Raw genomic sequence first — 23505 nt, 5'->3', positions numbered from 1 at the left:
TAATACTTTTTGCAATGCTAATAAACCAGGGAGATGGTTAGCATATCTGTTAAGGAAAAAACAAAAGTCACGGACCATAGGGAAAATAGAATATAAAGGTAAAGAGGTTTAGCAGCAAAATATGATTAAAAAAGCATTTTTAGAATTTTATACGAGGTTGTATGCTAGTGATAAAATTCAAAGTATAGATATAGATAGATACTTACAGAAAGAGAATATCCCTATAATTACAAAAGAGCAAAGGGAGGGTCTAAATCAACCAATAACTTCCGAGGAGATTATGTTTGCAATTAAGCAGTTGAAAGTGGGTAAAGCCCCTGGGATGGATGGTTTGACGGCTGCTTATTATAAACACTTGGAGTTAGAAATGGTGGGACCACTCAAAGAATTATTTACTAATATACAATCTGGAGGAGATGTACCCCCATCCTGGAGGACAGCTTTTATTTCTCTGATTCCAAAGGAGGAGCAAGACCACACCCAGCCAAAAAATTATAGGCCTATATCACTTTTAAATACAGATTACAAGATTTTTGCAAAAATACTAGCAAATAGGTTAATGACAGTCATGCAACAAATGATTCATAATGATCAAACTGGTTTTATAAATGGTAGACAATGAAGAGTAATGTAAGGCAAGTTGTTAACCTATTAGAGTATTTGGGGAAGAACAACCAAATCCCTGCGGTGCTAATATTTCTTGATGCGGAGAAAGCATTTGATCGATTGAATTGGCATTTCTTATTGAAAATAATAGAAAAGATGCAGTTTGGAGAATATTTTACACAATCTATTAAGGCAATATATCAGAAACAAACAGCGCAAATAATAATTAATGGTAGTTTAACAGATACTTTTAATATAGAAAAAGGAACAAGACAAGGATGTCCTTTGTCTCCATTATTGTTTATCTTGACTTTGGAATTTTTGTTGAGTAAGATATGTGGGTCGGATAAAATTAATGGAATTAACATTAGGCAGTATGACTACAGATTACGAGCATTCGCAGATGACTTGGTTGTTACTTTAACCCAACCATTACAGTCGGTTTAATGGATATAATTAATCAATATCGACAAGTTTCTGGATTTAAAATAAATGCAGGGAAAACAAAGATAATAAATAAAAATATGACTACAAATCAAAAAGATGAGTTAGAAAGATTAACAGGATTTGAAATAGTAAAAAAAGTTAAGTATTTAGGGGTTTATATTATGACATCAAATGCGAAATTATTTAAGCATAATTATGATCCGTTGTGCAAAAAATACAGAGAGAGAGAGAGATGGAAAATTGGAAAAAAATACAATTATCTTTGTTAGGAAGAATAGCAGCAGTAAAAATGAATGTTTTGCCTAAGTTTTTGTTTCTTTTTCAAATGATACCAATACTTTAAAAAGATGAAAATTTGAAGATATGGCAGAAGGGTATTAATAATTTTGTCTGGGCAGGGAAGAGATCGAGAATAAAACAAAAAATAATGCAGCATATACGTGAAAGAGGAGGTCTCAAAATGCCCAATTTAAGATTATATTATGAGGCAGCTGTTCTGTCAGCAATTAGTGACTGGATGAATTTAACAGAAGAAAGAATATTGAATATTGAGAGATATGATTTGGTTTACGGTTGGCATGCTTATTTATTATATGATAAGAAAGTGGACAAGACTTTTAAAAGTCATATATTAAGAAATGCTTTACTGTGTGTCTGGAAAAAGTATCAGTATAAATTAAACGATAAGTTACCAATGTGGGCAATACCCAGACACACAATAGAGAATATAAGTGTAGAGCAAAAACAAGATGTGATTACTTACAAAGAGCTTCTTAATAAGGAAGGAGGTATATTACAACTAAAATCTTTGAATCAATTAAGAGAAGAAAGGATAATTCAAACATGGTTTCAGTATGGACAGCTGCAAGCTAGATGGAGAGAAGATCAGAAAATTGGTATCTCGCAAAATGAGAAGAACTTGGTAAAACAAATTAGAGACCAAAGTCAAATGCATATAAAAAGGTTGTATAATGCATTGGTAGAAATAGATTCAGAAACAGAGCTAGTTAAGGATTGTATGATAAAATGGGCACAAAATATTGAAGAACCAATAATGATGGAAACGTGGGAAAAAATATGGGTTAGAAATGTAAAGTTTACGCAAGCCCAAAACTTAAGAGAGAATTTTTATAAAATGTTTTATAGATGGCATATAGATCCTAAAAAGCTAGCCTATATGTGTGCAACCTAAGTGTTGGAGATGTGAATGTGATGATGCCACGTATTATCATATATGGTGGACATGTAAAAAAATTAAGGCATTTTGGATAAAAATATGGTGGATCATCCAAAACATTCTCAAAAAGAAGATAAAATTTACTCCACAGTTCTTTTTGTTAGGTATAATTACAGATTGTACAGTCATAGAGACTAAATTGATTTTAAATTTAATAACAGCAGCCAGACTTTTGGTGACGTAGTATTGGAAGAAGGAAGACTTACCTACTATTGAAGAATGGACATTAAAAGTAGTGAATTTAGCAGAGATGGCAAAAATTTTGGCATTTTATTTATTTATTTATTTATTTTATTTTATTTCTATACCACCCTACTCCCGAAGGACTCAGGGCGGTGCACAGCCAAACAATAAAACACATACATACAAAATTTAAAAGTAGAATAAAATCAAATTAAATAATTTTGGCCCCGACAAATTTAAAACCCCAAACTTTTAAAACCACTTTAAAATTGAACGTATAAAATACTAAAAGATATTTAAAAATTAAAAATCTTTTATAAAAGAGGAGGAAAATTAGGCCAGGCCGGCCTGGTGAAATAGTAAGGTCTTTAAAGCATGGCGGAAGGTGCGCAGATCTGGGATCCTCCGTATCTCTGGGGGGAGCTCGTTCCAGATAGTAGGTGCCCCCACAGAGAAGGCTCTCCCCCTGGGGGCCGCCAGTCAGCATTGTTTGGCTGATGGAACCCGGAGGAGCCCCTCTCTATGGGAGCGTACCGGCCGGTGGGAGGCTATTGGTGGTAGTAGGCGGTCCCGCAAGTACCCAGGTCCTAAGCCATGGAGTGCTTTAAAGGTGGTAACCAAAACCTTGAAGCGCACTCGGAAGACCACAGGAGCCAGTGCAGCTCGCGCAGGAGGGGTGTTACATGGGAACGCCATGTCGCTCCCATTACCACCCGCGCGGCCGCACTCTGCGCCAGTTGAAGCCTCCGGGTGCTCCTCAAGGGGAGCCCCATGTAGAGAGCGTTGCAATAGTCCAGGCGGGAGGTGACAAGGGCATGAGTGACCGTGTGTAATGAGTCCCGATCCAGAAAGGGACGCAACTGGCAAATCAGGCGAACCTGATGAAAAATCCTCCCGGTCACGGCTGTCAAGTGCTCTTCTAAAGACAGCCGTGAATCCAGGAGGACACCCAAGTTGCGAGCCCTCTCCGTGGGGGCCAATGATTCGCCCCCAATAGACAGTGATGGCATCAACTGACTATATCGGGACATCGGAAAACACAGCCACTCGGTCTTGGATGGGTTGAGCCTGAGCCTGTTCCTCCCCATCCAGATCCGTACAGCCTCCAGGCACCGGGACATCACTTCAAGGGCATCGTTGGGTGTTCCGGGGTGGAGATGTACAGCTGGGTGTTGTCAGCGTACTGATGGTACTCCACCCCGAAACCACGGATGATCTCACCCAGCGGCTTCACATAAATGTTGAACAGGAGAGGCGAGAGGACCGACCCTTGCGGCACCCCACATATGAGGGGCCTCGGGGTCGACCTCTGTCCCCCTGTCAACACAGACTGCGACCGGTCAGAGAGAAAGGAGGAGAACCACTGCAACACAGTGCCTCCCACCCCTAACTCTTCCAACCGGTGCAGCATGATACCATGGTCGATGGTATCAAAAGCCGCTGAGAGGTCTAACAGGACCAGTACAGAGGAGCAACCCCTGTCCCGAGCCCTCCAGAGATCATCGACCAATGCGACCAATGCCGTTTCCGTGCTGTACCCAGGCCTGAAGCCCGACTGGAACGGATCCAGATACGTTGTTTTATCCAGGTGCTGGGGGAGCTGTTGCGCGACCACACTCTCAACAACCTTCGCCATGAAGCGAAGGTTGGAGACCGGACGATAAGTTACCAACATTGCCGGGTCCAGGGAAGGCTTCTTGAGGAGAGGCCTCACCACCGCCTCTTTCAAGGCGGCGGGAAAGTCACCCTCACCCAGCGAAGCGTTTATAATCCCCTGGAGCCAGCCTTGTGTCACTTCCCGGGAAGCCAGTACTAACCAGGAAGGACACGGGTCCAATAAACAAGTGGTCGCGTTCAGTCTACCCAGAATCCTGTCCACGTCCTCAGGGGTCACAGGATCAAACTCATCCCAGATAACATTCTCAAGACCTGCCCCTATCTCTCCCCCTGAGACTACCCAGTTGGAGTCCAAATCTTCCCGAATCTGAGTGATTTTGTCATACAGATACTGAACAAAATCCTCAGCTCTACCCTCCAAGGGGTCCTCCCGCGCTTCCTGGTGGAGCAGGGAGTGGGTCACCCTAAAGAGGGCGGCCGGGCGATTATCTGATGATGCAATAAGAGCAGCAGATACATTTCGCTGCTTTTATCGCCACTAAGTAATTCCTAATGTGGGATCTTACTAGTGTCCGGTCAGATTCAGAAAGACTGGCCCTCCAACTACTCTGTAGGCATCTTTTCCGGCGCTTCAACTCCCTCAGCTCCTCGGTAAACCAAGGAGCCAATTGAGATCGGCGCCGGGTCAGAGGCCGCAAAGGCACGACTCGATCCAGAGCTCCAGCAGCTGCCCTATCCCAGGCGGCCACCAGGTCTTCAGTCGAGGCGTGTGCCAGAACCTCAAGAAATGGCCCAAGCTCCATCTGGAATCTGTCAGGTTCCATCAGGTGCCTGGGGCAGAACCATCTTACCGGCTCCGCCTCCCTGTGGCGGGGTGCAGCAGTCCGAAAGTCGAGACGAAGGAGAGAGTGATCTGACCATGACAAGGGTTCAGTAACTATATCCCCTATCTCAAGGTCCCTCGACCGGCATACTTGAAGGACCATTCAAATGAAAGATATATATCAGAATGGAGAAGATGGATTGAATATATTCAAAACAAATATTGGACTAAAAAGTTTCAAATAGCTTATGAATGAAACCAACATTTTCTTTTTGAATTAAGTTTTGTTAGTTGAAAGGGGAGTTAAAGAGCAAGAGGGAGTATGGAGCCTACAGAAAGTTAGCATATTTTAGTTTATGTTTGTTAAATGTTATACGCTGTATTTGCTCTGGGAAGTCCAGGGTGGGTGGGTGGGGGGTTGGAGGGAGAGGGGGGATGAGGGATGGGGGGGGTGGAGGAGGGAAGGGGGGAGGAGGGATGGGAAAAAATGTTATAATATTTGATAAAACTTTTTAATAAAAAAAAAAGGAAGTCCAAGCAGTGGAGCTAGAAAAATCAAGTTTCTCTTGGCCAACTGAGTTAACAAACTGAAGCTCCAAGGAGGGAGGCGTGTTTATGCAAATTTTAACTCTCTCTCTGGCCAATCAGATGAGATTAAACCCACTGCTTGGACTCTTTAAGCAGCACACAGGAGAAAGATATGTTTTCTGGTCCTCAAGTCCCACCAAGAATGTGTGTACAGTAGTGGCCAAAATTGTGGAAACCTTTTGGGAAAAGTGTATTTTTGAGGTTTGATAGCTAATAACACCGCCCTTTTTTTTGGAGTAGTACCATAAAATTATATATCAATGGAAAGATAATTTAATCAAGAATGTAATGCTTTTCAACCTTTGTTTGAGAGATAAAAGTGGCTTTTTTCGTGGAATTCTATATTTTAGGTGAAATTCCTGCAGTCTGTGCTGAACAGTCCTTGCACTCAACTTCACATTGCATTGCACCATTTCATCTTGTATACACCCAGATGATTTTCTTCTGTCACGTAGGCACAGTCTTTTAATTCTTCTATCATCACTTGCTGTTGTGCACCTTTTCCTGCCTTTACCGGTGTGGTTCTGTAGTGACTGAGTCTCCTTATACCTCTTCAAAAACTTAGAAATGCCACCTTTGGTTAAGTTTCCACCAATTTTTCTTTTAATTTCTTTATCACTGTAGCCTTGTTCACTTAATAATGCTATTTTACATAGCTTTCTGGGCGACCAGTCAACTCTTTGCACCATTACTTTAATTTTATTATGTTTTACAAGCTCACTAAATGAAAGAACATAAAAAACCTGAACCAGTTTGATAGCAATCACTTAACACTTACAAATGTCCTCCTGAGAAACCGGAAGCATCGCGGCAATACTGGTTGGGAAATAGCGAAGCTCTGTTGAGCTTCGCGAAAACCCAAACTGACAAACCCCTGTCGGGGGGGGGGGTCTTCGGACCAGATCCATCTTGTAGGAATGGGGGAGAGAGAGAGGCACCTCGGAAGACCAATTGGAACAGGCAAGTTCCTTGAAAGGTCGGAGGCAGCTCTTTGACCCGGTGGCGGGGGCAGCAGCCATTGAAACAGCCGCTACAAGCGGCAACCAGACTAAGAATTGAGCAGGAGTGGTGTTGAAACGGAGTATTGTTACCAAGTGAGTGATTGGCCAACTCACAGTTAAGAAGAAGAAAAAATTTAAACTTTAAAAGAAATACCTGAAATAAACGGCTAATTGGCATTTGGGAATTCAAAGTGAAGGGAAAAAAAATAAAGAGGAACTTTAAAAACGAAAGCCCTAAAAGGAGAACTAACCACCTGGATTTAGAATTGGACTTGGAAGAAATTAAGAATAATATAAGGAAAAAGAAATTAAGAGAAAGCATTTTTTAACAACAAAAGGAATTAATTGAAAAACAGGAAGTACTACTTTTGTGGATTTATAATTGATACTTTTGCCTGGGGATTTGTGGATTGGAGAGAGACATCTGCTGGTGGAAAAGAAGCATTGCACTCAAATCAGCATGAGAAGCCTTTTAAGGAGTGTTTGTTTAAACAGCTGGAGTAAGATTATAAAAAGAAGTTGAAAGAATACAGTCTCAAACTGGAAAGACTCAAATGACTAGCTGAATTGGACACTACTTGGAAAGAAAAAAGAAGAAGAAAAAGAAAGACATCAAATGGACTTGAATTGGAACTATATATAAGTCAAAATAATAATAAATTTAAAAATTATTTCTTCTTAAATTGAAAATATGGAGAATTGGGAGCATGAGTATGAGGAGTTGAGGGAGATGTTGCAAAAGGTGCAAGAAGCGTTTAAGGGAACAAAGAAGCGGAAGATTGGGTAGAATACAAAAAAAGAGAAAAGATAAGTGAGAAGCAAGAATATAATGTTGGAAAGAAAATAATTGAAGGAAAAAATATAGATGATCACACTGAGATTAACAGTGATAAAATAAAAATAGATAGGGGGAATATCTCTCAAAAAAGAAGAAAAGAGAAGGAAATGGGAAAAGAGTGAGGGGAGAATTAAAAGGATAATAAAGTTAAAAATTAGAGAAAAGATGTAGGAAGGAAGATACAATAAATACAAAAAGAAGAAGAAAGAAAGAAGAGAATGGGAGAAAGGGAGGAAAATATTAAGAAATTGAATTCTGGAGAGTTTAAAAGAAAATGGTTAAAAGGGGAAGGAAAAAAATGTAGTAGAAAGGGAATTAAAGCATTAACATGTTGATTTAAGGGAATGGTATTAGTAGTAGAAATTGTATGTAAGAAACAAATTGGAAAAAATATATAGATTATTGTAAAAGGGAATACTTAATTGAAATTAAGACATAAAATTGAAATGTTAGTAAATGATGTAAGTAAAGATGAAATGAAAGGTATGTAAGGAGTTAAAAAAAGAAATATATTTTATAATATAAAACAGATCAGCAGAAGCAATGTGAAAGATAGAAAGATTTATATTTTGTTGTCTGGAGATTTAAGGATTGGAGAGAAACACCTGCTGAGGGTAAAGAAATGTGTGCCAGAGATTGAAAAAACAAAGGAAATTGAAATTAAGAAATAAAATTGAAATGTTAGTAAATGATGTAAATAAATGATGCAAATAAACGAAATATATGAAAGATTTTTTTTAAAAAAATGAGTATATTGTTCAAGGTAAAATAGATCAGCAGATATGAAATGGTCTATATGTAAAAATAACTGAAAGTAATTGAAATATTAGGAAAAGAGAAAAATAAAATATTGAAGTGGGAATAAGAAATTAGGAATTAAAAAAAATAAGAAGTGGAAGGTTAATTAACTTGAAAGATTTTAGGGTAAAAATGGAATAACTTGAAATACACTGTTAAGAATTAAAAAACAGGATGGGAATCTTGAGGAATATATGCAATAAATGGAGAGAATCGGGGATGCCTGGACACCATAGAAAAACAACAACACTGAATTGAAAATGAATACAGCAATAAAGAGATGGAAGAAGGAGTAGAGAGGTTGAAGGAAGGGAGGAGAGGAGAGGAATAGAAGAAAGGGAAGAGGAGAGGAAGAAAGGCAAGGGAAATAAGAGTAGGAGAGAAGGTTAGATGGGGGAAGAAAGAAGGGGGAGAAAGAAGGGGAAGTAGAGAAGGAGTAGGAGAGGAGGAAAGAAGGTAAAAAGGATAAAAGAAGGGAGGGAGAGGAAGAGAAAGAGAAGAAAGATTGCTGTAAAACAATAAAGATGAAATGGAAGAAAGACATCCCCGAACATGTTTAAATATATTAAGATAAAGAATGAATTATTAAATATTAAAAGAGAATATATATGATTAAAAATGGAGAAAAGAGAATTTGAGGGCAAAAGAAGATACTGTTTATAGAAATAAGAATAGAAATATTAAGATTTGATTAAAATATGGAAAAAGAACACTTTGTCAGAAATTGTAACTAAGTAAAATATATTTGGATATGATAAGTTGTATATGATATGATATGATATGATATGGTCAATACTGTTTCATAAAATATGTAGGTGTATATTTGGGGGGGGGAACTAATAAAACTTGATTTAAAACAAACAAATGTCCTCCTCTCAGCTTCAATACATGACTTCAATAACGGAATCCTACTGTGATCTGATTGGCTCATTGCCAAAACAAGATGACACCTGATTGGCTCTCTAAACACTCATGATCATTGGCTACAATCAGATGAAGGAAAGCTACCTGATATCAACCTAAGTAAGTTATACTTCCATTTTTTGGTTATTTGGCTATACCTTTTCATAAAATACAGATAATTGAACAAACTTTGTTGCATTACATTCTTGATTAAATTATCTTTCCATTGATATATAATTTTATGGTACTACTCCAAAAAAAAGATGGTGTTATTAGCCATCAAACCTCAAAAATACACTTTTCCCAAAAGGTTTCCACAATTTTGGCCACTACTGCACATATTTCTGTTTTAATGAATAAATGGGTAATGTGTGAAGAAGTGATAATGAAAAGGAAGGAGGAAACAATAAAAGTAATATCTACCACTTGGAATTTGGCATCAGCTCAGCCAGTTGTGGCTTCTGACAACTTTCTCATGAAAAAAATGTACCTTTTGATCACAGAGAAGTTATCACTACAGTTATAGTTCACCCAGTGAACTGTGCTATACTGAAAGCCTGATCTTCTAATTTACGTGGTTTTATCCTAAAACTGTAATCTCAAATTCATTTTATTAGTGAATTAATTTACAACGCCTTCTGACTTTTAAGTCTAGTGAGCAGAGAGTATATTTAACTTTCACATTTCTTTTTTGTAGGATTTCGTCAAAAAACCAGAATACCAGATTTTAGAAAATAGTGGCAGTTCAAATAACTGCCAAATTCTCTTCCCTTATAAGGCATTGGTTTGGGGACCAGGCTCAATTTGAGAGTTGCACAAAGAAAAAAAGATGCTATAGAGATTTGCATCTTGATCCCATTTGAGGATTTTGTTTTAATCCTTTCATATTAAACAGATTGAGAATTTTGGACTTGCAAGATTCTATTGTATTCAGCAGGTAAGTTTTTCTCTCCTTAAAAGACGGTATAAAATTGATTTTGAAGATTTTAAAAATATTTTGGACTATGCATCAAAAGTGTACTTAATATACGAGTGTGGAAAATTAGTAACGCATTAAGGTGCCAAAGATATTTGAAATTATAGTTTTAAATTATTTAGAAGATACTTTCTCATGAGAAAATGGAGTTTGTTTTCAGAGGCTTTTTTTTAAAAAAAATAAGGAAAGCTGGGAGGCTGGACACTAAGGAAAATGAAGCAGAAATCCTTGATGGAGCATTTGAATTTTGTTTTCCTTATCTAAGAGATGAGCTATGGGAGCAGAGAGTGTGTTTCATTTAGAAGTGGTGATAAGCTATTAAACTTTTTTTACCTCCTGGGATGAAAGGGGAAGTTACTTCCTTTTTTCTTCTCTTTCCCTTTTTCCGCTTTCCGTTTTTCACTCTCCCTCCTCTTTTGGTACTTTTTTGTATTTTTGTAGTATGTATCAACTTCTATCTTTTACATGTAAAATTATTAATAAAATTATTTGAAACAAATAAAATGAAGGGATGAGATAATTACAGTAGGAAAAAATCTTTATTTGAAAAAGCTAACTTTGGTTCTGATTCTCAAAAGTATTTTGTATCCAAAACTTTGTTTTATTTCTAGTTCTAGTCCTTTGTACTTGGCTCTGATTGATCTCAGTATTTTGCACCTGGTTTTAAAAGTTGGTCTAATTAAAAAACAAAAAACAAATTAAGTCTCATAATTGCAAAGTTCTCTTATCTCCACACTACACAGCTAATATTATGTTTTAGAATAGAATAGAATATAAATATATAAATCAAATAAAAGTAAAGTAAAAAAGTAAAAAAAAAAGAATAGAATTTTTATTGGCCAAGTATGATTGGATACACAAGGAATTTGTCTTGGTGCATATGCTCTCAGTGTACATAAAATAAAAGATATGTTCATCAAGAATCATAAGGTACAACACTTAATGATAGTCATAGGGTACAAATAAGCAATCAGGAAACAATATCAATATAAATCGTAAGGATACCAGCAATTTTAATTAATCTTAGATGTTCTGAATAGAAGAAAAATCTTTCATATTGGTTTGGGTTTTTGGTTTTTTTTGTACAAATTGAAACAAACTCTTTAGAGAAAAACCAGTGAATGGGAAAAAACTAAGGTTCTTGTGACTTGTCCCTCGTGACTTTTTTCCCCTGTAAATGCCCCTTTCTGGATTTTTTTTTTTCATGCTTGCTGAGCATCAATTTCTGACCACTATGTAATATTGAACCAGAGAAGGAAAATACAGTATTTTTCTTTCTGAAGGAGGTAAAGTTTGCTGGCTATTGAATTTAATACATATGTACACTGCAAAAGATTCATGAATTTAATATTTAATATTTAATCTATTGTTGCGAATGTACACCAATGTACCAAATATTTCTATATGCATATGAATTATGCACAATGTAACAGCAGTAGTTAATAACAATAATAGCAGAAATTTGTCTGTAAAATGATCTTAGGGAAACAGAATGCACAAATATAATGAAATAATCTGATACACATCTTATTTTTATTTTAAGTTTCATGTTAAGTTTCCATCACCTTTATTAAATACTTGTACAAGATACTTTAATTGCTTCCAAAAACATTCTCAAATATATTAACAACTCATAATTTTATTTGATGAGCTTCTTCTCTACCCTATCAGAGAAAGCTCATTTTTACAATTTATGATAAGACACAATTGTGTAGCAAGGTATTACAGATTCAAGAATACAGGCAATGTTGTTAATCCTAAACCCAGAAAATATGAAGCCTGTTTTTATCAGACAAGAAGCACATATGACTGGGTGTAGGATTACAGCTACTATATCAATGACATTGATGCAAATTACTATAATCTGCTATGATCAGCCATTGAGATACAATAATCTCTAATTCAAAAGTTAAAAAAAAGGCCAGATATTATCCCAATGAAATATTCATCTTGCCTATCTTTGTGACTACTGAGGAAAGATGGCTTGGTAAATGTGATAGTATAAGAAAATAACTACCTGAAACATTAAAAATATAATACCCGTTAAATTAGCTCAACTGGCAGCATTCTGAAAGATGTTATTTGCATGTCCCTATAAGGTTCTTTTTTAAAAAATATTGCATAGCTCCTAGATTATGCATTTTCCAAATTGCTGCACTGATATTTACAAGCAGAAAAATTTTATTATGCAGAAATGAGAAGAGATTATGGATTTCAATAACTCTAATTGGATCAAGAATATTAATTCAGAATTAGCCTTGATTGCATTTGTTCTTTGGACTGAACTGTGACAAAGCTTTACTTATAAAATTTTCAAAGATCCAAAGAAATACATTGCATTATTTTCCATAAAAAATATGAACAGCATATTGGATAAAAAATCACTGTATCTCATAGTTTGTCTTCTCCTTTACTGTGAGAAAAAAGAATTGGTGATTCCAACTCTAAAATGGCATCTTCCTTGTATAATGTTCCAGATTGATGTAAAGCATATAGCTTCTGTTCAAGTAATGATGCCAGAAATTCTGTTTCTGTACATTGCTTTGAAAAAAACTGAAAGTTAACTTTGGCATGTAAATATAAAATATCTATGAAGTTTATGGGAGAGAATTTTTCCAGGATCTGCAGCATTTTCAAGATTCCTATGTTGTTTTTACATGAGCATTTGGTACACTGAGGAGCCTGCTTTGCATCATGTTCCATGCTTGTTCCATCTTCTTCTTTCCCACTCCACAATGAGCATAAATTCACTTTGAGATTAACTTCTAATGATGGATCTTCACATCTATTACTTCTGGTGAGCAGTAAGAAACTATAAAAGATTTACAAACATACAATTATATTTCTTGAGAATTAAATACATTTTCTAAATCACAGCAGTATCAATCAGGGCATCTGATATTCAGGTATTTAACATAATTATAATTAATTAATTATCTTGAATGTATTCTTTAATGTAAGAGAAATAATTACTTTCACTTCAGCATATGACTGATATCTTTGAACACAGCTTCTTTATTTGTATGTGGTCTATTCCCAAAGGCTCTGATCTGGACAGATAACAATCAAGATCAGTATAAGATATTTCCACATGTAATATAAAGAAAATAAAGTCGACCCACCTTTCCTCAAACATGTTCTACTCCAATGTTAAATGAAATAACTAGATCTTAATTGCACTTCTAAAACCAAGAAGAAAAAAACAGACCTGGTCTCCATTGAGAGGAAATTCCTAAGCATAAAGGTTAAAATAGGAAATGTCTACCGTGTTTCTCCAAAAATAAGATCCTGTCTTATATTTTTTTTGAACCCTGAAATAAGGGCTTGGCCTTATAATTGTGTGTGTGTGTGTGTGTGTGTGTGGTTCTTATTATTTTGGAGGTGCAGGAGGCGGCAAGCGTGGCCTCCTCACTGCCACTGCTGTGGCAGTGCAACACAGCCACTCATCAGCTGTTCGTCAGGGCAACCAAAGGTGGGAATCTCCCTGGCGTCCTTGGCGCTTGCCTGTCTCCCCCTCACCTGCAACCCCCTCACCTGCATCCATCCCCCTCACCTGTAAACTCCTGTCCCATTCCCGCCTCTCCGCCGGGTAACCCCCAGCAGCTCCAGCTGCCCAAAGCCCACGCCCACCCGGCTCCCTTTTCCACAGTGCCCAGCTCTTTATCTAGGGGGGTGGCAGATGGGGTGGGAGAGAAGTGAGACGCGTGGAGTGAGACAAGGATCTCTCCTCTTGCCGTCTCTTCTCTCCCCATCGCCAGGGGCCGGGGGGATGTGAGATGCACATCTTACCTACCTTCCAGCTCCATCATGTGTCTCGCCTTTGTGTGGGGGTAAGCACATTGTATAGTAAAAGAAAACATTTTGCGAGTTCAATCAAACTTCTCGAACTTGTGAGACTTCTTTTTTACCGTACAACCGGCTTCCCTCAACACAACAGCGAGACACATGACGGAGCTGGAAAGCAGGTAAAACGGCTCCATGTGCCCCAATGACAACAGCAGCCTGGCTGCTTCCCTTCCCCGCTGTCTCTTTACCGGGGGTGGTGGTGGTAGGTGGGATGGGGGAGAAGCGAGACGCGTGGAGCAAGACAAGGCTCATTCCTCTTGCCATCTCTTCTCCCCCCCCCTCACCGGGCATGGCAGGGCTTCCTGCCCCTGCTCAAATTGGATGCAATTTGGGGGTGGCAGGTGGAGAGAGGTGGGGCCGGGGAGACTGAGATGCGTGAAGCGACCTCCTGTAAAGGAAGGCATGAAAATCCATACACTTGGAACATCGGAAGAAGCCTTGCGAGGAGACGCCGCTGCCAATGTGCAGGAAATCTCCCACACGCACACCTGCAGATCATCCTTTCAAAGAGGAGTTTCACTAGGATGAAGAGATGGCTGGAGGTGGCGTTTGTATTGGGTTGGGCTTTCTTCACGAGGGGAGGGGGATGATCTGGGGAGTGAGAGATTTAGGAAGCCTGCGCTGGCATGGGGCGGTTTCTCCAGCGAAGCTTTGCTCCTGAAAGCCTGCGGGCCACTTCTCTGCTTGAGCTCTGCCAGAGCTTAGTTCTGGGAGAGACCCTTGGAGAGCCAAAGGGGAGCTGAGGGCAAGGGGCAGGGTGAAGCTGATCGCTTCCCATTTGCCTTCTCTCCCAAAAGCGCTCCTCAGGTGCAGCCACTTCTGCAGTAGGAGACTCGTGCCTCATGCCAGCCTTCCAAAGGGTACTGAAGCAGCAGCTATCCACAATTTTGTTTACCCTTATTTCGTCCCGACTCACTGGGCCATTGCTGCTTTTGTGGCCGCAATCGATGGCAAAAGTGGCCGCACTTGCTGGAGGCACTGGTTAGAGTGGCACTCACGAGGCAGCTGTTCCGTGGATGGAATTGCCTGCTGTGACTGTCACCATGAGGTAAGGAGGGCGGGAAGCGTGTGGGGTTTATCACTTGGCCTCCACCTTCTTTTGCAGCCACCATAGGCTGCAAAAGTGGCCGCATTTGCTGGAGGCAGTGGCCTGAGCAGCACCTATGAGGCAGCTGTTCCATGGATGGAGTTGCCTGCTGTGACTGTCACTGTTAGGTAAGGAGGGTGCAAGGCGTGTAGGGTGCATCGCCTGGCCTCTGGCTTCTTTTGTGGCCACAGTTGGCTGCAAAAGTGGCCACACTTGCTGGAGGAGGCAGCCTGAGCGGCACCCGCAAATCAACTGCTTTGTGAATGGCGGCCAGAGTGGCTCAGCTGATCTGATTAAGGGGCCAAGAAGCCCTGAGGTGACTGGGAAGGGAAGGGCTGCCTCCTATCCTGGCCACACCCACTCCTTCACTAGGGCTTATTTTCGAAGGAGGGCGTATATTTAGACCCACCCCAAAAATCAGGCTTGGCCTTATTTTTGGGACATGTCATATTTTCGGGGAAACAAATGATACTTCTGAATTAATTATGGCTTTTTGCATTATAAGTACTGGAACCCTATGGGGATATGTGTATGCTTCAAGATGGTATAGAAAGTTCTGGTAATTTGGTTGTTACAACCTTGTGAAGTACATTTGTTTTATTTAGTAAAACTTATGGTTGTCTTAACTGCAAACACAATCTTTGGCTAAGTAAAAGAAACTGACTGACTGAATATAGCTGTATATGTTTAGATAACTATACTTTCTATATTTAAGGGTAGATAATTCTACCAAACTAGATAAAGAACAGGTATTGGTTATTGATAATCTGCCATATATTATTTAGGACTGCCATCGTATTTTTTTTTAAATACACCACTAATACAATATTACAATGTAGTAACAATACAAAATTCCATTAAAATATCAATAGTTGAAAATTCTTTCACGCTTATTTGTGGTTTTTTTTTTTTTGTTTATCTATCTCCTGCCTTTTTTATTTTTATAAATTAGTCAAAGTGGTATACATATATGTTTCCTCTACTGTTTTACCCACAACCCTGTGAAATGAGTTGACTGGCTCAAAGTCACCCCACACAGCCTTTATGCTTAAGGTTCCTAGTTTCTATTTGGTGCCTTAACCAGTAGACTAAATCAGCTCTTTTTTGTAGCAGCATCAATAGTTTACATCTCTAACTCTATGTTTTTTGTTGCCACTGGATATCAAAACTATAATAGTAAATAATACCAGTGAAACAAGAGTTTTTTTCTCTTTCTCTTTTGATTAGACTTTGGAAAAAGTGCAAAGAAAAGCAATTAAAATAATTAAGAGACAAAAACATGTGAGAAAAGTTGTAGGAATTGGGTATGACCAGTCTAGGGAAAAGAAGGACTAGGGGTGACATGATAGCAGTATTCCAGTATTTGAGGGGCTTTCACAAAGAAGATGAGATCAACTTATTTTCCAAAGTACTAGAAGGCAAGATAAGAAACAATGGATGGAAACTAATCAAGGAGAGAAGCAACCTGGAATTAAAGAGAAACTTCCTAACAATGAGAACAATTAACCAGTGGAACAACTTGTCTTCAGAAGTTGTAGGTGCTTCATCACTGGAGGTTTTTAAGAAAAGACTGGATAGCCACCTGTCTGAAATGGTAGAGAGTTGGACTAGAAGACCTCCAAGGTTTCTTCTAGCTCTATTCTGATTTTAAGGCTTAAACCATGGCAATCAAAACATCCATGTGATACATATATGGCTTCTTTTATATTCAATTACCTATCTAGGATATACACAATGTAATTACAGAGCCTACAATTAAAAGGGATGCTAACCTAAAATAAAATTGTATTGTACCTGAATTGAAACTTTTTTTTTACATAACTACTGTACCAGAAACAGCAGCAGGCATTCAAAATAGGAATTTCTCATTTCAAATATACTGTTTTCTTCCTTCAGAGTGTAAGTTTTCAAATTTAAAAAAAAGAGAATTTTTTTTTTCAATATGACAGTGATCCTAACAAGGAAAATTAATTAAACCATGGAAAAGATCTTAGGGATTACAAATCAGTTCTGAATAGGCTAATTGATATCGCTCAGACAACATCTCTACTGTAAGACATTCCTTAAAAAATCAACTGGCATAAGGAATTTATGACAATGAAATACAGTGTATTCCATTGTTTTATATACACTTTGTGTACCATTACAAACAGAACAATATACTTGACCTAACAAAATTCATTTACTGACTATTTGAAGTTGCAACGGCATTGAAAAAAAGTGACTTTTGACCATTTTTCACACTTACATTGCAGCATTCCCCATAGTAACAAGAACAAAATTCAGATGCTTGGGAACTGATTCATACTTATGACAATTGCAGTGTCCCAGGATCATGTGTTCATCTTTTGTGACCTTTTGACAAGCAAAATCAATAGAGAAACCAGATTCACTTAACAACCATGTTACTAACTTAACAATTGGAGTGATTCCCTTAACAACTGTGGCAAGAAAGGTTATAAAATGGGGCAAAACTCACTTAACTAATGTTTAATTTAGCAACAGAAATTTTGTAGTTGCAAGTTGAGGACTACCTGTAAATCAAAAGAGAGCTAATAGTAGCTCAATTATTAATCCACATTACATTAAAAAGAGTAATAAGGTAACGCTTACGTTTAAAAACAGCAAACTTGGTGATTAATCTGAAGGATGCTCAGGACAAGATCTATTTACTTCAAACCATTCATCTATGCACCTAAGAAGTGACAAAAGGGAAAAAAAAATCAGGCTTAAATGTGAGGAAAAATTACTTATAATAAATTTTAAATTTTGTTAAAATTGACAATTGAAAGTGTCAATTATATGGCATTGATTTCCAAATGAATATTTTGCTATTGTTATGTAGCATTAGGAAAACTGTATAAATAAATGACTTTTCATAAATTGTTTTTTTAAAAAATAAATAAAATAATGTTGTATTTCCTGCATTCATAAATAGCCATGTTTCGCTGAACAAGTTTTGTAGGCCTTAATGCCTAATCCAATTCAAGTAGTCCTTGATTTACAACCACAATTGAGAATGGAAATTTATTTCTAAATCATTGTAGCAATTAAATCAAATCATCATGTGACCAAACAATGTTAGGAACATTTTTATGATGATCTTTAACCAAATCACACAATAATTTATGTATTTATTTATATCCCGCTTCATTATTTTTAAAATAACTCAAGGTGGCGAACACATCCTCTTCCTCCTATATTTTCATGTGGTTATAAGTGGGTAGCAGTATTTTTGCCAGAAAATGGCAAAAAGTCACAAAATGTAATCATGTGGCTGCGTTATCAGTGCAACTGCAAGCCAATTGCCAACCACCCAAAATGTTAACACATGATTGTGGGGATGGTATGGCAATCAGAATTTTGAGTCTCTTGAAACTTTGAATGGTCATTAAGTAACCAATCTTAAGTTGAGGACTAAGTGCAAAGTAGGGCGAGGTGCAATCCACCCACCACGTCAGAATCCACTTTTTCTTGCAGTTCCATGAACTTCCCTAGATCACGCGCAGAAATTTAACAGCAAACTACTGAAAGGCAGCACAGTTCCTGATGGGAAATAAAAAGGTAGAAAAGCATCCCGCAATCTTGGTGAAGTGATCGCATCAATGTTCTGTTCACTGTAGTTCACTTCTGTCCACTAGAGTCCAATGAGTCCATCACTCACTGAGATATTGCCCATGCTTCAGACATGTGTTGTAAATGCAGCCACCAATATTTTAAAGCTACTTCTGCAATGTAGTGAGATAGCAAGTATCTTCTTTAAGACTTGTATTAAGTATTTTTTTAAAACTTCAATTGTGCAAGGGAGGAGGAAGAGGGGGGAGGGAGGGAGGGAGAGAGAGGGTGGATAAATCTTCTGAATTGTTTCAAATATATATAAGGTCTACAAGAAAACAGGACAAATAAAAAATATTTTTGAAATAAATGTGTCAATATTTATAAAGGTAAACCTTTACAACTTTTACTTTACAGTATCTTTCTGCATTATATTATCAGGTATCAAAAAAGACATAATTATGTTTGAACTGAAATATTAACTATACCAATGCAACAGATACTGCATGATCATAATTGTAGGAGTTAATTTTGACAGTTCATTTAATGCAGGCATGGCTAGAAAAAACATAACATACAGCCACAAACCAACAGAACATTTAAACCTTCCTTCCACTCTTATCTGTCTGAAGAATCTGGAGTTACTCCATAAATTATGGAGGAGGGATAATATGGAAACAGATAAAAGGAAAGACATGGTAGATTTGATGGATTACAGGTGCCTACATGTCTCTAAACATAGTCCAAAAATTAGTTCTTGAATTATATTTTGTATACACTCACCCTTTATGATATATGCATAAACAAGGCAATCGTGCTATTGTATCTCCTTGCTGCAGTTCCTCCAAGCATATTGCACATTCTCCAGCATCTTTATTCAGCACATCCTCTGTAGAAACAGAAAAATTAATATAGACACAATAGTTATATTTTTTGTTAATGATACTTTGTTTTTTAAAAAAATGAAATGGTTCATGTTTGAAATCTAATGATGTTATTCACAAAGTTATACTGCAATTTGGCTTACAATAAACATAATACTTCACAAAGACATTAGCAAGATGATTTTGTTAATGGAACACTCTTTGTTCAGCTCATCCACCACATGTTCTTCAAGGACATTCCATTCCATTTCAGCAGCAAAAAAATGTTTGCATTCCATTGTCACGATTACTTTCAATTTCACAAGAGATATTTTATTTATTATTTTATTTATTTAGAAAATGTATATTATTGTCTATTCACACATGTCGACTCAAGGCAGCTTACAGGAATATAAAAACATCATATAAATAATAAAACTAATAGAAAAAAAGAATCAAATAATAAATTAATAAAGTAATATAATAGCCCCCCACCTCGGCTAAACACATCAAACAAGCCATTTAATGGGCTCATCCCATTCTGGGTTCCCCAGGCCTACTGGCAGAATCAGGTCTTCAGCGCCCGAAAATGAACTTCCGGGTTCCGGCGTGCACATGTGCACCAGCCAGCTTGTCTTCCGGGTTTCTGGCACACATGCGCACGGCATAATCAACTGGCCAGTGCGCATGCTCACGCAGGAAAATGGAAGTTCAGTTTCCAGCACTGCCGCACGCACAAAGGCCAGCTGACGGTCATGTGTGTATGTTCGCCAGAAACCCGGAGGAGGAACGGGCGATGCCACACGTACCAGGCAACATGGCTCTGCATGCCACTTCGGGCACACGTGCCATAGGTTCGCCATCATGATGATAGAAAGCTATTATAGTTAATACGTATAAGTAACTGTTAGAAGTCAAGATTATTATTATGGAGCCTTAAAAAGTAAAAAATAAGGGCTGATGGATAGATACATAATACCTCTTAATATGGCAATTGTTGTATCAGAGGCTACTAATAAGACATAGAAAGTAGAAATTGGAAAAAACATTATTTTATATGTTGCCACAAAACAGAATACATTATAATTACAATGTATATGTAAATCTGTGAGGCTGAGAGTATTATTATGTATATTTAATATCATCGTTATCAAGATCTGTATACAGTAAACTGACCCAGACATTAAGGATTTTGAAGGAGAATACACACACACACAGAGTTTCAACCCGTTGCTCCCCATCCAGCCCCTAACAGCTTCCAGGCACTGCGAGAGAGAGGACAGAGCATCGCTTAACTCACCACAGGCTGAGACATACAGCTGAGTATCATCAGCATATTGACGATACCTCAGTCCATGGTGATGGATGATCTCACTCAACAGCTTCATATAAATGTTGAACAGGAACGGAGAGAGTACTGAACCCTGTGGGGCCCCGCAAAGCAGTGGGCGAGGGCTGGATCTCCCTCCTCCTATCAACACTCACTGAGAATGGTGCAGAGGAAGGAAGTGAACCAGGATAGCACAGGGCCTCCCACTCCCATCCCCCAAAGCTGCTCCAGAAGAATACCATGGTCGATGGTATTGAAAACCACAGAGAGATCAAGTAGAGCAAGGATGGATGAACTACCCCCATCCCGTTCCTTCCAGAGATCATCCAAAAGCAAGACCAATAATGTTTCAGTCCCATATCCAAGCCTGAATCCTGACAGGTAGGGTTCTAGATAATCCGTTTCATCTAGAAACCTCTGGAACTGCCGCACAACCACCTTCTCAATAACCTTCCCCAAAAAGGGGAGATTGGAGACAGGTCGGAAATTATCAAACAGGGTGGAATCCAGCGATGGCTTCTTAAGAACAGGATGGATCACAGCCACATTAAAGTGCTGGGGCACTACCCCCTCCTGTAGGGAAGCATTAATCACCAGCAGAGTCTACCCGCCTGTCACCTCCTGGGAAGCTTTCACAAGTCATGAGGACATGGGTCTTACTCTTTTGTATTTTATCTATTGGTTCGTCTTACATTAGTATAGTTTCTTCTCATCATAGCAGATCTAGACTTGCAACAATAGAGAGGATGAGAAAACATCACCTGAAGGTCCCAAATCCTTTTACCATTTGTTCATGAATTACCGTATTTTTCGGAGTATAAGACGCACCTTTTTACCCCCAAAAGGGGGTGAAAATTTAGGTGCGTCTTATACACCGAATGTAGCCCTGCCCACCCACTGGCCCCCATCTTTTGGCCTGTGCCTCACAGCAGTTACCTCCTTGCAAGCAAACAGCAAGAAAAAACAGCTCCTTTCAGCTTCAGCATAATTAGCACAAGTTGATTAGATCGGCCTCCCGACTCTCAGCTGATTTGCTCTCAGCTGTTCTGCGCAGGGCTCTGCTGCTTGCTGCAAAGAGCTAAATTGCTGGAGCAATTTTTTTTCCTTGTGCTAATTAAACTATGCTGAAAACGAAACTGAAAGTAAAGCAGGCTGTTTGCTGCAGCGAGGCAAAATTAAGCAGAGATAGAGGGAGATTTCTTTTTCTTCATTTTCCTCACCAAAAAAGGTAGGTACAAACAATGGGAAATTTAGGGCAAAAGAGGAGAGTTCAAGATTTTAAACACAAAAGAAAAAAAGGAAAAAGAGAAAGGCAAAAATAAAAATAGGAAGGGAGAAAAAGAAAAAGAGAAAAATGTTATACATATTTGGAATTGAAATATGAATAGTAGTAAGAAATAAATGGAAAATCATGACTGTAAAAATGAAATGAATAATAATTGGAATATTTGTCTTTGTATTTTTGAAATCTAGACAATGATAAGTTTTTCTTTTTTTCTTAGAAATATGAATAAGTATAAACTGTAATTGAAATACCTATAATGGTATATGGTGGTGAAAGTAAAAAGGATTAAGTTGTAGCTTGGATAACAGCTAGAACATTTTTAAATTTAATTAGGGAAATTGTAATGATTGAAATATTTTTAATTATATATTGTGATGAAAGTAGAAATGATTAAGTTGTGATTTGGAGGATTATATGGGCAAAACTATGTGGGTTATTGGGAGAGTTTAAGATGTGAAAATGAGTAACGTAAGAGGGGAAATTATTTGCTTTATTATTATTGGTAAATATAATTAATTGATTTCTAAGAAATTGGATTGCATGGAAATAATTGGAATATTCATGTTCATATTGATTAATATACAAAACTATATATAACTAATTGATTTATATTAAAATGTTGAATTTGTATTAAACAATTGTAATATTACATAATTAACCAATGTGAGGATGGATATAAAAATAGATGACAATGGGAAGGGGTATAATATAGAATAGAAGGGAAAAATTGAATTTGATTAAGATTAGAGATGAGGATGAAGGGTAATGCTGTTTTTTTAAAAAAATAGATGAGGAATAAATATGGCAAAAAGGAAATACAGAAATTGTAAATTTAATTGAAATGACTAAACACTGTTTAAATTTGTGAACCAGCCAAATACTCTGTTCAAAGAAAATGGACGTTGGTCTTACCTGATACGTCCGTTCTCGAGCTGAAAGAAACGCCAGTCAGACTGGGTTATTGACCTCATCTATGCAGCACTGACCGAGTCTACTTCAATTTGAATAGCTCTGCCCCTTCAGGCCCAGTGTTTCGGCGAGGGCGAAGGCATAGACTGACGTGTCTTCCTGTAACGAGAAAGAATTAATATTCAACCCCCCCAGCCCCCAGCCAGAGGGCCGGTATACAAGGGAGGGGCTGACTGGCATTTCTTTCAGCTTGAGAACAGACATATCAGGTAAGACCAACGTCCATTCTCTGAAGGAAAGAAACGCCAGTCAGACTGGGGACATACCAAAGCTTCATGTCACCAGGGAGGGGACTTCCGGCCCGAAGGCTTCAATGGTCAAGGACCTGCTGCAGGACTCAACGGCCAAAGGCTGCATCTGCAGAAGCGAAAGTGTCAACCCGGTAGTGACGGATGAATGGTGAAATAGAAGTCCATGTAGCCGCTCGGCAGACCTCAAGAGGAGCCTGGGTAGCCCAAGCCACTGAAGTCGCCGCACTTCATGTTGAATGAGCCGTGACATGGCGCGATGCTGGGAGCTGCAGCTGCTGATAGGCCGTGGCTATGGTAGCCCG

At 38.1% G+C, this 23505-nt stretch overlaps 1 protein-coding gene across 2 annotated transcripts in view; it reads right to left on the bottom strand.

Moving 5' to 3' along the window:
* Window positions 1-11531: 11531 nt before the first annotated feature.
* ZNRF2 (zinc and ring finger 2) overlaps window positions 11532-23505 on the bottom strand; it is a 112031-nt gene continuing 100057 nt past the window's right edge. For both annotated transcript variants that reach the window (XM_034404023.3, XM_087894224.1), the window contains 3 exons: window positions 19289-19394; window positions 17564-17645; window positions 11532-12829 (listed from right to left, as the gene is read on the bottom strand). In XM_034404023.3, the coding sequence (XP_034259914.1) occupies window positions 17588-17645; window positions 19289-19394 (164 nt within the window). In that variant the 3' untranslated portion in view covers window positions 11532-12829; window positions 17564-17587. The remainder of the gene's footprint in view (window positions 12830-17563; window positions 17646-19288; window positions 19395-23505) is intronic.

Source organism: Pantherophis guttatus, chromosome 4 (assembly GCF_059756535.1).
Source record: "Pantherophis guttatus breed Tessera chromosome 4, ASM5975653v1, whole genome shotgun sequence".
Lineage (NCBI taxonomy): Eukaryota > Metazoa > Chordata > Lepidosauria > Squamata > Colubridae > Pantherophis > Pantherophis guttatus.
Note: the sequence above shows the minus strand (reverse complement) of the source record. Positions and strands in the feature narration are given on the sequence as shown.